This window comes from Elaeis guineensis, chromosome 1 (assembly GCF_000442705.2).
Source record: "Elaeis guineensis isolate ETL-2024a chromosome 1, EG11, whole genome shotgun sequence".
NCBI classification, from domain to species: Eukaryota; Viridiplantae; Streptophyta; class Magnoliopsida; order Arecales; family Arecaceae; genus Elaeis; species Elaeis guineensis.
In genome coordinates this window covers 166,673,130-166,691,378 of record NC_025993.2, presented here as the reverse complement: position 1 = coordinate 166,691,378, position 18,249 = coordinate 166,673,130, and the positions used below count along the sequence as shown (strand labels likewise).

Sequence of the window (18,249 nt, the reverse complement as noted above, 5' to 3'; positions counted from 1 at the left end):
TATCATCGGATAAAAAGAAGAAAATATCTCAGTGACAGTCCAATTCTTCCTATTCTCCCAATCAGTCGGGAGAAGAGTAGCTTCGATGAGCTGCCTGGCCAATACCGGATTGGCCAAGACTGACTCACCCTCGGAGATCCAAATGTTGAAAAGAGTTCGAAGGCCTACAGATGACCCGTCATCGGTTGAAGTCGCTGGTGCCTTCCCTCAATCTTCGATCAGCAGTCCAGTGCTTGAGAATGCTGGGAAGTCAGAAATCGACTGTGCCTGAGAATGTTCTGCTGTAGGAATGGCTGGCGCAGCCACAAACTGCTCAAGTTTGATCGTGACTCCCACCCCAGTCCGAACCTCTGCTGATGGGGACACTGATGGTACTATTGCAGCTCCATCCTCTCCCGCCGTCCCATCTTCAGCAGACGGTACCTCAGGAAGTATTGTCGGGACCGATAATGCCAAGATTGGTTCAAAAATCATCTCCGACAGAATGTCGGATTCCTTCACCAGTGGAGTAGTGACCCGACCCTTCTTCGATGGTCAGGAGGGTCCAGCTTCAGTTGCCATCTTCTTCTTGACAGCATGCGAGCGGATATCAACAGCCGACACGTGCTCTTGGCTGCATAGCTGCAATCAAAATAAAGAGATCAATATAAAGTTTAGAAACAGACAAGAAAGACAAAGTAACCAACTATGTTATACCTAAAGAAGTGACCAAACTAAGTCCGACATCATAGAGAGCTTGTTCGGTCATCAGCTCTCGCTGTGGTAGAATTGCCATGTCCTTCAGTCGGAAAAAATCTTTCCGATCATTAGCCTTCACCTGACTATTCTCGTTGGGATCAGTCCTTGGATCATCCAAGCACGAAAGAAAGTTCCAAGGAGAAGAAGATGAAACAAAGAAAAATTGGTTCTTCCATCCATGAATGGACGATGGAAGATCAGTGATAAAAGAAAAGTCTTTCCTCGGATTGAAGAACCACCAACCTTTGGCCTTCGAATGAGGATGAAGGACAAAGAAAGATCGAAAAAGAGAAGAACAAGGAACAATCGATATAAGCTGACACAACAGGATGAAACTGATGATCAGCCGGATAGAATTCGGGGCTAGCTGAGTAGGACAGAGGCCATAATAATCAAGAAGATTTTAGATAAACTCTGAAATCAAAAATCGAAGATCGATCCAAAGATCCTCGACATAAATTGTAATCTGGTCCGGAGGAGGAGAATTCATCCGATCCTCCAAACCAGAAGCGAAAAGCTGATGCTGTTCCGGAATACGGTACTGTTTCTAAAGTCGTTCAATGTTGGGCCCAGATAAGGAAGAAACTTTCATTTTTGGATCCGAAAGAGAGTCGTCGGCTGGATTCTCCGACCGACTATTTCGAGAAGAAGAAGCTTTTCTACTAGCTATGAAAAATGGAGAACTAAGAAGAGAAAAAGAAAATCCTAAAGGGAGAAAAAAAAACCTAAAGAGGAAGAAGGACTCGACCTGAAACCAAGGATGGAGCGAGAAACAAGACCCTAGAGCTTTTGGTACTAAGGTGACCTTCTTGCAGAACCTTCTGTTGCAGAGGATGATGACAAATGCAAAGTAAAGTTCAGATGAAAGCAATTTCATATATATAAGACCCCTCAACGGTCTGAATGAAATCAGTCGAATCAAGATTCCTCCTGATGACGACATGTGGCGAAATTAAGACCAACCATTGATCAGATGGTTCGATGCATCTGCTTCCAGATCATGTCACCTCACCGTTATCTGTGTGAACAGCTCAGACCCAATGATGTTTGGACATATAGTCAAGATCTACTAGTCAGAATCAAATCATCCGGATGTCCTGGGTGTCGAATTATCTTACTGAAATGACAGCTAATGATGATTTCACAGCTATCAAAACAACAAAATAGCTGGAGATCTCTCGTATTCCAAAAAAATCATTAATACCAGTAGTCGAGTCTGGGCTCAAGACAGCACGTGACAACTCCTTTCATCCAACATGACATACCACATGATAATATACATGTCGGGACAACTTTATCTTGGGATTGGAGGATAACTGTTGGGATAATTCAGCCGACCTCTGATTCTGACTCTACATCGACCTTATGAACACAATACTCTGACTGACAATCAGTTGACCGACCGACAGTCGGCTATTATCAATCAATAACGGACAACCACGATAAATCAGTTAATATCCGATCGATGACCATCGGTATATCAGAGTCATCGTCCGATGCTCATTCGGATCTCCATGACCACCGACCTACTACTATTACCGACATATAATTGACTTATCTTCTCATGATCACATAAGGCCGGAATGTATGGAACCTATGCATCTAATCATTATAAACAGTTATCGACTATGTGTCACGATCGTTAGTGGACATAAACAGTCCATTAACTCCATGATTATAGCTCGATAATTTAGTACAATAAAAAGTGGAACCACGTGCTCGTCGGTTATACCTAAATCATCTATAAAATGGAGGTAATTGAACAGTATTGGTAAGACAATTCTGGACTGAAACTCTGTCAATTTAAATATTCTTAATCTGCTGTTCACCATTTTTCACTAACTTAAGCATCAGAGGATCCCCGCCGGACATAATTTCGATCAGTGAGGACTTCTTTTGCAGGCGCTTTTCTCTGACGACAGACGTAACAGAGAATTGGCCACAACAATATGATTATAAACTAGGCAAAAGTTATATTTATAAATACTAATAACTTTAAAATGAAATGTCCGAATCTTTTTGAGATCTTTTCTTTCTTCCCATAGAATTTGAATCGACCAACTCCAAAACTACTGTATTGAGTATTTATAAATATCAGCTATAGCTCATCCTTTAATCCCATAATGGTTATATTAGCCCAATTTGCTAAAATTTTATAAGATTTTCAACTCAATTATCCAAATAAATTCTAAAACATGAAAACTTCCAATATACGTAGCCCAACAAAAAGTTGGAAAAACAGAACCCAATAAGCTAATAGGATGTAATATGATGCAACTTATCAGAAATTGTTACCCTCAAAAAAATAAAAACTAATCAGAAATAGCTCGAAAAGGTAGGAGATCAAAAAACATACTTAGACATTAAAGTTTCCAAACACACCATGATAAAAAAGCAAAAGATATCTCTAAATTATCTTTGATCCATTAATAACATGTCAATTTTCAAAAAAAAAATATGCCAATTTTCAAAAATAATTTGAATATTTTCTCAATTCCACGGTACAAAAGTAGGGGTATATATTAAAGAAAAATAGAGGAAAAGAATGCACCAAGGTACCATAAATTAGTACTTGTATTTGCCTTCTAATGCTAAATTAGTACTTGTGATTGCCCTCTAATGTGGAATTTGGACTGAGCTCGAGAGAATGAAGAGTGACATGGTATTAATGCTGCCTCTATTGTGACTGTTGTGGTGTAGAGAGGATCTTTTTAGTTCCATATCGGTTATGAGTCAAGAAGGAATATAGCTTATATGGATTGAAACATTCTCTCTTCCGTGAGATGCCTTTTAAAGGATAAAACTATGAGGCTCCATGCGACAACGTCAGAGGCCAAAGCAGATAATACCTCATGCATACGGACATGGAGGCATAAGCCAACTATCTGAGCTATCCTACCTCACGCATGAGGCATAAGCCAACTATCTGAGCTATCCTACCTCACGCATGCAGGCACGGAGGCATAAGCTAACCATTCGAGCTATCTGATCTTTTGACCCATGACCGCAACAGCGACCAATATCTCAAAACAAAACCAAAAGAAAATACATGTCAGCTGTTTAATACTTCAAAAATTAGCCTAAGGTCTACAATACTTTATACACCTAATTCTAACCTCCTCGTAGATTCAGTTCAACCCATAACTTATCTAATTCCGGTAGTGAGGTGTCACGCCCCTGACCCGAGATTGTGAGTCGAAGGTCATGGCAACAACCACATACTCATAAGAAACTTTTTTCATAAGCATGCAAGGCATCTCATCGTGATATCTTACATATAAAGTTAAATAATTTTTTAATTTTTAACAATCAAACCTTAGTTCAAATAATAAATCAAAACTCAGTGTCCAAAAGAAAAATAATTATCTGACAAAGTCAATCACTTAAAATAAAAGTCTTGCATCAATTCTGAGAAAATCCTAAATCAAATGAGCTAACTCCATCTCTAATCGCTCTCCCAACCACAATCTTGCATCATGCTAATTTTCTGGATCTGTAAAGAAAAATATAAAACTCGTCATGAGCTAAATAGCCCAGTAAGCAGTGTATACCTTTAACTGAATAAATCAGACAATAATACTGTACATATCGATTTACTGATAATAACAAAATCAATATGTAAATTTATAAATTCATAATTTAATTCATCACACTATCAATCATATATAAAATTTTAATTCATCATAATTTCAACTTATGCTTATCATCTTAAATTCATCAAATTTCTTAAGTTCTTTTTACCAACCATGACTATGATCATATTTTTGCTGTGATAGGGTCATAATACCGCGTATCTTCTTGCGGTAGACTGCGAATCATCTGGCAGCAAGTTCTTCGAAACCGCTGGTCTCGCTGGCGGTTTGTCGCTGGTCTCTCTGGCGACATATCGCTGATCTCGCTGGCGACATAAACCCTCAGGATAAATCAATTGCCAATGTATATGCCCCCATTGACGGGATCCTTTACATAGTCAGGTTGTCAATTCATATCATCTTCCAATTCATGTATTATTTCAAAAATAATATAAAAAGGTGATATTCGAGCCAAATTAAATTATATCATTCTTTATGATCATACATCATCATAATAATTTTCAATAAATAACTTCAATCATAAATAATTTTAACAAATAACTTCAATCATAAATAATTTTAATAATTATTTTCAGTCATAATTAATTTTAATAAATATTTTCAATCACAAGCATGCCATGAATTTATATAATTCAAAATTTATAATTTATCAGATAAATTCAATAAAAGTAAACACTACTTACCTCAAAAAAAATTCAAATTAGAGATCCTAAAAATCTTGAAAATCTTTCTCCTGACCTAGTACGTCAATAATCATATTTTTGATCCAAATTTTATCGAATTAAAAAATATAAAAATTTTTAAAATTCAATGTCCTCATATGGATCGATTAGATGACAATATCCAAGATTTTTGGATTGATCCATGGAAAGTCTTCTTGTATTTCTTTTATTATTATTATTATTGTTATTATTATTTTATTATTTATTATTATTTATATATATATTTTTTTAATTTTATAAATCCTAAAAATCCAAGAGAAAGAGCAGAGAGAGAAAATCTCTCTCTCTCTCTTTTTCTTTTTCTTTTTCTTCTTTTTTTTTTCTTTTCTTTTCTTTTCTTTTCTTTTCTCTCGGGCTCCTTCCTGGCCGAAACAGGAGACCAACAGGTCTCCTCCCTTGACCGACCGTTCAGGCCACGATCGATACGACGAAAATCGACGGCAGAAGGGGGCAACTCTCTCGAGTTCGGAGAGGCAAGGCCGACGGTCGGCAGTGATCGCCGGCATTGAAAAACCAAAAGGAAGAAGAGACCAAATAGGGGTCCCTTCTCCGATAAAATCCGGCGACATCCGTCGCCGGCAGTCGTGCACAGAGGCACAAAAAGAAGGAGAAAGAAGAGAGGAAGACGAGAAAAGCTTACCTCGACCTCCGATGATCCCGTCAGCAAAAAATCGAAGTGAGCACGAATCAAGGGCCGCGGCTTCAATCGGAGGAATTAGGGAGGAAAAGAGGGGAAAAAGACGTCCTAGGACTCCTGATCACGGTGGTTTAATCGGAGAAGAAGACTCCTACCGGGAGTCTTCTTCCCGATTTTTCTGTTCTTATTTTTTTTGTTTTTTTTTTTTTAAATGGGCTTGGGTCTTCTCAATTGGGCTTAGGCTATAACATTCTTCGCCTCTAAAAGAAATTTCATCCTCGAAATTTTTCATACCTATGGTCTCGAAGAGCTGGGGATATTTTTGCTTCATTTCTTCCTCTAGTTTTCAGGTAGCCTCTCTTTTCGAATGTCGACTCCACTGTACTTTGACATGAGGAATGTTGCGACGTCTCAGCACTTTTTCTTTACGGTCCACGATCCGTACAGGATATTCTTCATATAATAACTCCTTTCTAGCTTACAATGGTTCAAGTTTCACGATGTGACTTGGGTCTGGTAAATATTTCTTTAACATAGAAACATAAAAAATATTATGTACTTCTGCAAGTGAAGGTGGTAAGGCAAGTCTATACGCCACCTCACCAATTCTTTTCAAAATCTCAAACAGACCCACATATCTAGGATTCAATTTACCACGAATGCCAAATCTTGAAATTTTTTTTGAAGGAGATACTTTAAGAAATATATGGTCACCAATTTGAAATTCTAATTTCCATCTCCTGTTATCTGCATAACTTTTCTGTCTGCTTTGTGCTGCCCGAAGTCGTTCTTTAATTAATTGGATTTTCTCGATGGCTTGTTGAATAAGTTCGGGTCCCAATATTCTCTGCTCACCAACATCATCTCAGTGAATCGATGATCGACATCTTCTACCATATAATGCTTCATAAGGTGCCATACCAATGCTAGCCTGATAACTGTTATTGTAAGCGAACTCAATCAAAGGTAGATGCTCATCTCATGAACTTTTCATATCCAAAATACAAGTTCTCAACATATCTTCTAAGATCTGAATAGTTCTCTCTGACTGACCATCAGTCTGTAGATAAAAAACTGTACTGAAGTTCAATTTTATTCCTAATGCCTTGTGTAAGCTCTTCCAAAATTGTGATATAAATCTGATGTCTCGATCCGATACAATGGTCACTAGAATTCTATGTAGCCTTACAATTTCTTTCATATATAATTTTGCTAGTCTTTCTGAAGTAAATCCAACTTTAATTGGTAGAAAGTGTGCAGACTTTGTCAATCGGTCCACAATCACCCAGACTGCATCATTTTTACTTGAAGTCTTAGATAGTCCAGTTACAAAATCCATAGTGATATATTTCCACTTCCATACTAAAATATCAAGAGGTTGAAGTAGTCTCGCAGGTCTTTGATGTTTAGCTTTAACTTGTTGATACACCAAACATTAAGCTACAAATTGAACGATCTCTCTCTTCATATTATTCCACCAGTATATTTTTTTTAAGTCTCTATACATCTTAGTACCTCCCAGATGAACTGTATAACCGATCTGATGTGCTTTCTGAAGTATTTCATGCTTGAGTACTGAATCATTGGGTATGCAAATTCTATTTTCGAACCTCAACGAACCATCATCATATATCTTGAATTCAGATTGAACACCAGCTTTCACTGAATCTCTTATTTTCATTAGTTATGGATCATCATTCTGGGCAACTATAATTTTTTCAATAAGTATTGGCTGAATCCTCATGTTGGCTAATCGTACTGTTGAGTCATATATTTGGATGTCTAATTTTAGTTTTCTTATATCCTCCAATAATTGGCTTTGATGTGTGATTAAAACTGCCAAATTTTTCATGAATTTTCTACTAAGGGCATCAGCAACGACATTAGCTTTTTCGGGATGATAATGAATTGTTAAATCATAATCTTTCAACAGTTCTAACCATATTCTCTGTCTCATGTTTAATTTCTTCTGCGTAAAAATATACTTCAAACTCTTATGATCAATAAACACTTCACACTGCGCACAGTATAAGTGATGTCTCCAAATTTTTAGGACAAAAATCACTGCAGCTAATTCTAAATCATGTGTCAGATAATTCTGTTCATATGGTTTCAATTGTCTTGAGGCGTAGGCCACTACCTTACCATATTGCATCAATACACAGCCGAGTTCTTTTTTAGATGCATCACTATATATTGTGAATCCTTCATCTCCTGTTGGTATAGTAAGAATAGTCACAATCTTTGGTCCACTCGAATTTAATCCCTTTTTGAGTAAGATGAGTCAAAGGTGAAGCTATGCGGGAGAATTCTTCTATAAATCGTCTGTAATAACCTGCCATTCCCAGAAAGTTTCGAATCTCGAAAATATTTGTAGGTCTGTTCCACTGCATCACAGCTTTCACTTTTGTTGAATCCACAGAAATTCCATCTTTGGACACGATGTGTCCTAAAAAGATTATTTTGTCCAACCAAAATTCATACTTCTTTAATTTGGCATAAAGCTTTTCTTTCCTCAATATTTGTAGTATACACCGTAAATATTCTTCATGCTTCAATTTGCTTCTTGAATATATCAAGATATCGTCAATAAATACGATAACAAACTTATCAAGATAGGATTTGAATATTCTGTTCATTAAATCCATAAAAGCCGCTGGAGCATTGGTTAACCCAAATGACATCACTAGAAATTCATAATATCCATAACGAGTTCTAAATGCAGTCTTTGGTATGTCCTCTGTTTTGATTTTTAACTGATGATATCTTGAACGAAGATCAATTTTAGAAAAGATTTGTGCACCTTGCAGCTGATCAAACAAATCATCGATTCGAGGTAGAGGATACTTATTTCTGATAGTATTCTTATTCAACTCTCTATAGTCGATACAAAGCCTCATACTACCATCTTTCTTCTTCACAAATAAGACTAGAGCTCTCCAAGGAGATACACTAGGCCTTATAAAACTTTTATCCAACAAATCCTGTAATTGATCTTTTAACTCCTTCAACTCCATAGGAGCCATTCGGTAAGGAGCTTTAAAAATCGGACCGGTATTGGGTGCCAACTCAATGGTAAATTCAATTTCTCTGTCTAGTGGTAGTCTGATTAAATCTTCAATGAATACATCCGAAAATTTATTTACGATAGAAATATCCTATAACTTCAATTCATCATGTTCTTTATTCTTTATTGATACTAGGTAACCTCTACATCCATTTCTTAGCATCTGTCTAGCTTGCACAAATGAAATAATACGTAGAGGGGTGGTTCCTGTACTTCCATCAAAACTGAATGTTAATTCTTCCGATATTTGAAAGTTCACTCTCTTTCCATGACAATCCAAAGAGGCATGATAAGTAGCAAGCCAATCCATTTCTAGAATGACATCGAAATCATGCATATCTAGGACCACCAAATCTATCGGTAATTCTCTTTCTCCTATTCTGATACTACATGACTTGCACATACTTTCGGTACTCAAAATACCACATACTGGTGTCTCAATATATAATTTAGTTTTCATAAGTTCACATACTATATCATATTGTCTAATAAAAGTAGTGGATATAAAGGACGGTGTGTAGCACCAGAATCAAACAAAACTGAAGCATAAATATCAGATACAGGAATGATAACTGTCACCACAGCATCAGAGGCCTGAGCATCCTGTTGTGTGAGTGCATAGATCTTTCCTTGAGTTTTCGGCCTTTGACCTCCATCATTTGTTTGTGTGGGTCTATTCTCATTCCTCTGGGGGCAATCTGTAATTTTGTGTCCCTTCTGTCCACAGCTAAAACAAGAACAAGTATTCCATGGGCAATTAGAAGACTCATGTTCTCTTCGGCCACATCTCGAACATCTAGCTGTCTCATTCTCACGATTCTTATCATTTGCTGGCTTCTTTGCTGGACCCTTATTGTTCTGATTTCGTCTTTGAGTTCCACCAAACTTATTTTTCTTCTTCTGATTCCGTTCTCTCTCTGCATGTGCTTCATTTATTTTTCTCTCAATTATTAGAGCTTTATTCACAACTGAGGCATAAGTAGTTAACTCGTAGGGTACAACTTATTTTTTAATTTTCGTCTTTAGTCTCATTTCAAATTTATGTACTCTGTCTTGCTCAATCTCAACTAATCTTGGAACGAACTTGGCTAACTTCGTGAATTTAGCTTCTTATTCTGCAACGGATCTGTTCTCCTGTTTCAGATGAATGAACTCCTGCTCTTTCTGTATTCTGACACTTCGAGGGAAGTACTTGTCAAAGAATTCATCTCGAAATCTCTCCCAAGTGAGTGGTATCCTATCGTGTTCATATTTTTGTTCAAGTATACGCCACCAATTGTATGCCTCGCCTTGTAACAGATATGCTGTGTAGTAGATCTTCTCTTCATCGTGGCATTCTTGCACGGCGAATGCCTTCTCCATTTTCATAATCCAGTTATCTGCTTTCAGTGGCTCGATGGTCCCTTTGAAGACTGGAGGGACTAGCTTCTTAAACTCGACGATATTGTTTCTCTGCATCGGATGTTCTCCATGTCCAGGTGTCGGTGGAGGATGCTGACGTGGCTGTGCATATTGTTGTTGAAGTAACTGTTGCTGTGTTTGAACTACTCTGATCAGAGTTAGCATTAGCTGAGTCATGTTCGGCTCCTCCTGTACTGTCGGAGTATTTCCAATAGGATCAATGATTCCCTCCTACTGAGATGTGCCGCTATTCAATTGGAGAGTGTTATCACCAAGTGGATTTGATGTCCCTCCAACCGCTCTTTGAGTATTCTTCATTCATCATGGAGGCATATTGACCTATGACAAATTTGAGATAATAACTTATCCTTAATAAAGTTATAAACTTACTTGAGACAGATCAGATCATAATCATCATAACTAACCTATCAAATTTTCTAATATCTACCCATCACTCGCTCATTCTATTCTATATGTCTTTATCTATCTACTTATGCTCTGATACCATATTAATTGTCACGCCCCCGATCCGAGATTGTGAGTCGAAGGTCATGGCAACCGCCATATACTCATAAGAAACTTTTTTCATAAGCATGCAAGGCATCTCATCATGATATCTTACACATAAAGTTAAATAATTTTTTAATTTTTAACAATCAAACCTTAATTCCAATAACAAATCAAACTCAGTGTCCAAAAGAAAAATAATTGTCTGACAAAGTCAATCACTTAAAATAAAAGTCTTGCATCAATTCTGAGAAAATCCTAAATCAATTGAGCTAACTCCATCTCTAATCGCTCTCCCAACCGAAATCCCGCATCATGCTAATTTTCTGGATCTGTAAAGAAAAATATAAAACTTATCATGAGCTAAATAGCCCAGTAAGCAATGTATACCTTTAACTGAATAAATCAGACAATAATACTGTACATATCGATTTACTGATAATAACAAAATCAATATGTAAATTTATGAATTCATAATTTAATTCATCACACTATCAATCATATATAAAATTTTAATTCATCATAATTTCAACTTATGCTTATCATCTTAAATTCATCAAATTTCTTAAGTTCTTTTTACCAACCATGACTATAACCATATTTTTTCTGTGGCAGGATCATAATACCGCATATCTTCTTGCGGTAGGCTGCGAATCATCTAGCAGCAAGTCCTTCGAAACCGCTGGTCTCACTGACGGTTTGTCGCTGGTCTCTCTGACGATATGTCACTGGTCTCGCTGGCGACATAAACCCTCAGAACAAATCAATTACTAATGTATATGCCCCCATTGGCGAGGTCCTTTACATAGTCAGGTTGTCAATTCATATCATCTTCTAATTCATGTATTATTTTGAAAATAATATAAAAAGGTGATATTCGAGCCAAATTAAATCATATCATTCTTTATGATCATACATCATCATAATAATTTTCAACAAATAACTTCAATCATAAATAATTTCAATAAATAACTTCAATCATAAATAATTTTAATAATTATTTTCAATCACAATTAATTTCAATAAATATTTTCAATCACAAGCATGCCATGAATTTATATAATTCAAAATTTATAATTTACCAGATAAATTCAATAAAAGTAAACACTACTTACCTCAAAAGAAAATCTAAATTAGAGATCCTAGAAATCTTGAAAATCTTTCTCTGGACCTGGTACGTCAATAATCATATTTTTGATCAAAATTTTATCGAATTAAAAAATATAAAATTTTTTAAAATCGAATATCCTCACATGGATCGACTAGATGACAATATCCAGGATTTTTGGATTGATCCATGGAAAGTCTTCTTGTATTTTTTTATTATTATTATTATTATTATTATTATTATTTTATTTATTATTATTATTATTTATATATATATATATTTTTTTAATTTCATAAATCTTAAAAATCCAAGAGAGAGAGCAGAGAGAGAAAGTCTCTCTCTTTCTCTTTCTCTCTCTCTCTTTTTTCTTTTTCTTTTTCTCTTTTTCTTCTTTTTCTTCTTTTTCTTTTCTTTTTTTCTTTTCTTTTCTTTTCTTTTCTCTCGGACTCCTTCCTAGCCGAAATAGGGGACCGGCAGGTCCCCTCCCTTGACCGACCGTTCAGGCCACGGCCGACACGACGAAAACCGATGGCGGAGGGGGGCAACTCTCTCGAGTTCGGAGAGACAAGGCCGACGGTCGGCAGTGATCGCCGGTGCTGGAAAACCAAAGGAAAGAAGAGACCAAACAGGGGTCCCTTCTCCGACAAAATCCGACGACACCTGCCGTCGGCAGTCGTACACAGAGGCACGGAAAGAAGGAGAAAGAAGAGAGGAAGAGGAGGAAAGCTTACTTCGGCCTCCGGTGATCCCGCCGGTGAGAAATCGTGGTGAGCACGAATTAAGGGCTGCGGCTTCAATCGGAGGAATTAGGTAGGAAAAGAGGGGAAAAAGATCGATAGGGGGCTCTTAGGAAGGGGGAGGTCTCTTTATAGAGAGCCCTAGAACTCCTGATCATCCTAGGACTCCTGATCACGGTGGTTTAATCGGAGAAGAAGACTCCTACCGGGAGTCTTCTTCTCGGTTCTCCTGTTCTTATTTTATTTATTTATTTATTTATTTATTTAAATGGGTTTGGGTCTTCTCAATTGGGCTTGAGCTTGGGCTATAACATGAGGTCACTAATACCTAAACCTATGATGTGAACTGAGATTTGTGTGCTCGCAACCTCTCATCTCTCACTGAATATGTTTTGTTTCTTTTTTTTTATTTTTAAATGCATGCTAAACATACAAATACAACCCCTCTTATAGTCCAGATAAACCTAAATATGCTTCCGACATTTATAAACTCTAATTAAATCAGAAAAAGGAATTGATGGTATCAAGATGCCTAATCTAGAGACTAACAAATTTTTTCCCCTTTTCTTGAACTTTGGGGATTACAAACTTGTGTATGTACTTCAAATATCTGACAATATAAAAAGTGTAAACAAAGGTGCTTTAGACCAGTTAACGTAAGTTCTGATTATTGCAAATATCTGATTGCAAAGATCTATGCCATTATTCCCCAGTTGTAGTATTTAGATCCGAAAGTCAGCTCTCTACAGTGCATATAATGCACCTCAGCATGTGGTGCATTATGCTGGCCATCCATCATCAGCAAACGATGTACGTCGTTGGATCCATCATTATGCTCGTGTGCATGTTATTTGCTAGTCATCTATTTTACAATTGCAATGCACCGCATGCTATAATGCACTGTCGAGGATCGAAGCCCTTCAAGTCTACGGTACCAAAGTTAAAGTGAACCGGATCCCAAAACATTAATGACATGTTAAGATCCCATCTAGAAATTGGGTGTTTAGATAGATGGGCTCAAAAATATATGAGTAAAATTGGAGATTTTGATAGGCAAGAAAGATTAGCAGGCTTTACCAATTAATAAGTAGGAGCCAACCTTCACACCAGGTCGAGAACTATCGATCTACACATTAAATCTATTCTGGAAGATAGAACTAAATTTATGAACTCTAAAGACCTTTAAAAAAAATAATAAAAAAAAAACTGAAAAAGCTAATAATATTTGCCGTACATTGCCCTCAATTAAAGTTCGATCGAGTCAATTGATGGTTTTGCGTATGGATTTCCAGCGCCAAAAAAAAAAAAAAAAGAAAAAAAAAAGAGGAAAGAATTAACCATCACTTCCACAAAAAGAAGATAACTATTACAGTGGCTGAATATTAATCAGGTCAGAGCAGCCCAATAAACCAGCCACTCACAAGACTAAATGAATTCTAACAAATAATAACGAAAAGCCGCATCAAAAAAAAAAAAAAAAAGACAACAAAAGGAACTAAAACCTAATCTAACATATTTTCTTTTCTTTTCTTTTTTAAAACAAAAAGAAACTTAAACCTATAAACCAGACGGGGCAACCAATCTAACGTATTTTCTTTTTTTTTCCCCTTCATGCATCTTCTTCTCCCATGAAATCTATCTTGAAAAGACGATGGTGTCGAGAATTCACGAATCGTACTCAAGCTGCCATTCCTTGGGTACGTAAGGCAGGCCTAACACAATTCCGAGGAGTTGCATGTACAGTTGATGATTAATTTTGTGATGCAACGTGGACGATATTTGAAGGCCTTCCGTTCTCGACATCCCCATTATGGATATCTTCATCAACTATGAAATTGCCCCAGAACCAGTGCTTCTTCCACACAAGGATCATCTCTTCAATGGGCACATTCTTGGTTTCAGGAAGAAAGAAATAAACGAACATGGTCATGATAAACATCCAGGCAGCAAAGAAGAAGAAGAGTCCGAACTTCATGTGGCAAAGCATGGCAAGGAAGACTTGGGCAATGGTGAAGGTCAACAACATGTTCATCGACACGCTTATGCTCTGTCCAGCTGATCGAATCTCCAATGGGAAGATCTCGCTGGGGACCAACCACCCCATCGGGCCCCATGACCATGCAAACCCCGTAACGAACACGCAGATGAATGCCACCACAAAGATAGCGTAAGTCTTCGATACGTCCGCCACCCCACTCGTCCCGAACTTTATCGCAATCAGTATCCCCAGCACAATCTGCATTCATGAACACCGTTCAAGACTAGCTCTTAGAAGATAGGTTTCCGTGGGGAGAACGTGGATATGGTATATTATTAGATCCGATCGTATACGTACCTGACCGAGAAACATCTGAATTCCTCCCTCTAGTAATAGCTTCCGCCTGCCGAGCTTATCAACCGTGAAGATGGAGACGAAGGTGGCAATAACATTGATGAGACCGGTGATAAGTGATGACATAAGGGAGGCGCTGCTGCCAAATCCAATGGTCTTGAAGAGCACAGGGGCGTAGAACATTACGACGTTGATGCCGGTCAACTGCTGGAAGAATGGGAGGAGGATGGCCATGGTCAACTGAGGCCTGTACTTGCGCATCCTTATGTTGGCAAAGGGATGCTTGACGGCCTTCGACTGGTTGCTGGCCACCACGAGGTCCTCAAACTCTGCTTCGATGTCGGTGGTCCCGCGAATCTTGCGAAGCATGGCCTTGGCCTCCTCGTCATGGCCACGCTCGATGAGAGAGTTTGGGGTATCAGGCAGCGTTAGTGCGCCAATGGCAATGATGGCACCAGGAACGGCGGCAAGTGCCAGGCTCACGCGCCATCCCCACCCACCCTTAATCTTCTCGGTGCCGTAGTTGATAACGTTAGCCACAAAGATGCCAATGGTGATCATGAGTTGGAAAACGATGTTAAGCATGCCGCGGAGCCGTGCTGGGGCCATCTCTGATAGATAGAGAGGGACAGACTGTAAAAGGAAAAAGGAATTTATATCAGATCCTTGAAGCTGGATGGGTTAAATCTTTGTCTTCATGGGATTCTTAGGTTTACCTGACTGGTAAATCCAACACCGATGCCGAGAAGGAGACGGCCGAGGATAAGCATCGCAACGTTAACGGCAGAGCCATTGAGGGTGGCACCAACAACAAAGGTGACACCACCGCTGAACATGGACCACTTCCTCCCCAGTTTTCTAGTCATGGTGGACGCGAAGAGGGAGGAAACGAGTGCAGCCAGGTAGAGGGATGAGGTGAAGGCGGTGAGGAGCTGGCTATCGAACTTGCAATACTGGTTGGTGCTCACCGTATCGAGTTCTTTCCTGTGCACCGCTGGAAAGAACTTCTCTAGAAACGAGTCCATCGATGTCACTCCCCCTTCCAATCCAAGAAAAAAAAAAAAAAAAAACGGAGCCATCATCAGATCAGAACAATTTCTAAAACAGAATACAAATAGAGGAGATTGAGAAACAAGCGAAAGAGACATACCGGAAATACCGACATCATAGCCGAAGATGAGACCCCCGGTAGCAGCGATTAGACAGGCAAAGAAGACGTAGAACGTCATCTTTCCCGGGTAATCCCGGCTTCCACCTGCACTGGCCACAACAACGTCCACCATTGCACCAGATTAGAGAAAGAACTCCCGTTAGAAGTGAAGAAGAAGGAGAGGAAAAAAAAATTTTTTTGATGGAAAGGAGAGGAAAAAATTGAAGAAGAAAAAGGTTGCGCTGATAAAGAAGAGGTGAGGGCGAAGGATAGACTTGGAGAAGAATTTATAGGGAAGTAGGAAGTTGGAATAGGATTCAATAGAACATTGATGTCATGATTTATCGATGCCCAAACTGTTATCCCAATAAAGCACTCTTCCAGCGAGCCATTGGTGCTGGTCACCGTAAGAGACATTTTGATGGCTAAACCCTAGCCGTTGCTGGTCTAGATAAGTTCGAACGAAGTCGGCTCAGACCTCCGCTCAGGCTTTTGGATAACATTGTTAGTTATTAAATCCGAGTTTAACTCGACTTGCTTTCTTGTATTTTTATTTTATTTACGTTTTTTTAGTAGTTAATGGAATTGGAGTTGGTAGCGTCGTGGGTCGGACTTAAATACGTGGTGGCTATAGAAGCCCCATAAACTTGGAATACCAGGCCTATAAGGACGTTAAATTGCACTCAAATTTCATCATATCATGACAAATTGATCGTTAACGAACCCTACGAACCCATGCTTTTTTGAACCTAATTACCAAGTTGAGAGAACTTGAAAACACCTTATCAAGCATCCCCAAGTCCTCAAAGATGCTCTTTAACTAGCCTTCTCTTCGAAACTCACAGAAATTTCCCTTGGTGTGTACCTATATATATGATTTTTTTTTTTTTAGGAGTAATGAATAGATTGAAAATTCCATTAGATCCATGGATTGGGCCAATATAACCCGTTAAATAATAGAATTACAGGCTAAGCTGGGCCTCTAGCAGATACCTGAGATACATTTCCTCTAGCTACGGAATAGATATCCAATGGACTGGTTTAGAAGGATTTGACGTCCAAAAATTAAGATTCATTTCTTGTCTCACATATTCACTTGTCGCATCATATATCAGTAGATGATGTAATTTTTCTACTGCATATATATTTTCATCATGATGGTATTTTTCAAAAATAAAATTTTGTTGTTTAGTATCTTGGACTAATCATTCCTTAGAAGGTATTGTTAAAAAATATAGTGGATATTGTTAGAAGGTATTCCTAATGAAATAGATAAGCAGTGGCTTGTTAGAAACCCAAAGTCTTTATGTGATCCAGGATGTGTGATGTATATGCCATTTCAAAATGATCTATTAACATGCTAATAAATCATTTCATAGTAGTTCTATATATATATTAAAATGGATGCATCCAAATGTAAATGTCTCCGTTCGCCACGTGTTCATGTGCTTTGTTTGACATGTGTATGGGATTTTTATGGGAAAGGTATTTTCCATAGAGCGCGATCCATCCTCTTTTTTTTTTTTCCTTTCTGGAGTGGGAGAATTAGAGCTCTTCGCCATAGTGGAAGGAGGGAAAACCACCCTCACCTTCTCCTCTCCATCGCTCGAGTAGAAACGAAAGAGGGGCTATCACTGGATTAAGCAGTGGCGGAGGACTGGAACCCACAACAACTCCACCATCCATCTCTGTCGCTCACCCGATCGCTTCGATCTCTAGTCCTCTATAGATGGAAGCAAAGGCCATGAGAATGGCATCAAGGAGGATATTACCTCAACTCGATTTGGTCATTTGGCCGGATGACTTTTCTGGTTGACTGCCTATCATGTGTCTCACCATCGGAGGAAGAGGGGTTATTGAGAGATTCGTTGGCACCAAATGAGGGCATGGAGGAGTAGAGGCGAGATGAGATAGCAAGCTGGAGAGAGAGGTAGTGGGGCCCCGATATTAAGAGGGGTGGGGTGAGGCGGGAAGGGGCAGGTGTGGCCAAGGGCAGCGGCGGAGACGCTCGAGCAAGCATCAGGAAAAAAAGAAAAGAAGAGAGAAAGAAGAAGGAAGAAAGAAAAAGAAAGAAAAAAAAAAGAGAAAAAGTTAAAGTTTAGATTTTTAATTTTTTTTTCAAAAAAAAATTTTAAAATTTAGATATCTAAAATTTCAATACAAAAAAAAACATATTTTTTTCGGATATCTAAAGTTTCAATCTCTCACGAGTTATCAGTTGGGGGCATACTTACATATATTTTCACTTCATCTCGAG

At 38.2% G+C, this 18,249-nt stretch overlaps 1 protein-coding gene across 1 annotated transcript; it reads right to left on the bottom strand.

Annotated features, from left to right (window-relative positions):
* Window positions 1-534: 534 nt before the first annotated feature.
* Window positions 535-17,678, bottom strand: LOC105060280 (sugar transport protein MST6-like). Its single transcript, XM_010943928.2, has 6 exons — window positions 17,651-17,678; window positions 15,993-16,097; window positions 15,559-15,881; window positions 14,846-15,475; window positions 14,279-14,746; window positions 535-621 (listed from the first exon to the last, which is right to left on the bottom strand). Exons 1-6 carry the CDS (start codon window positions 17,676-17,678, stop codon window positions 535-537), a joined length of 1,641 nt encoding a protein of 546 aa, XP_010942230.2.
* Between the last annotated feature and the right edge of the window lie 571 nt (window positions 17,679-18,249).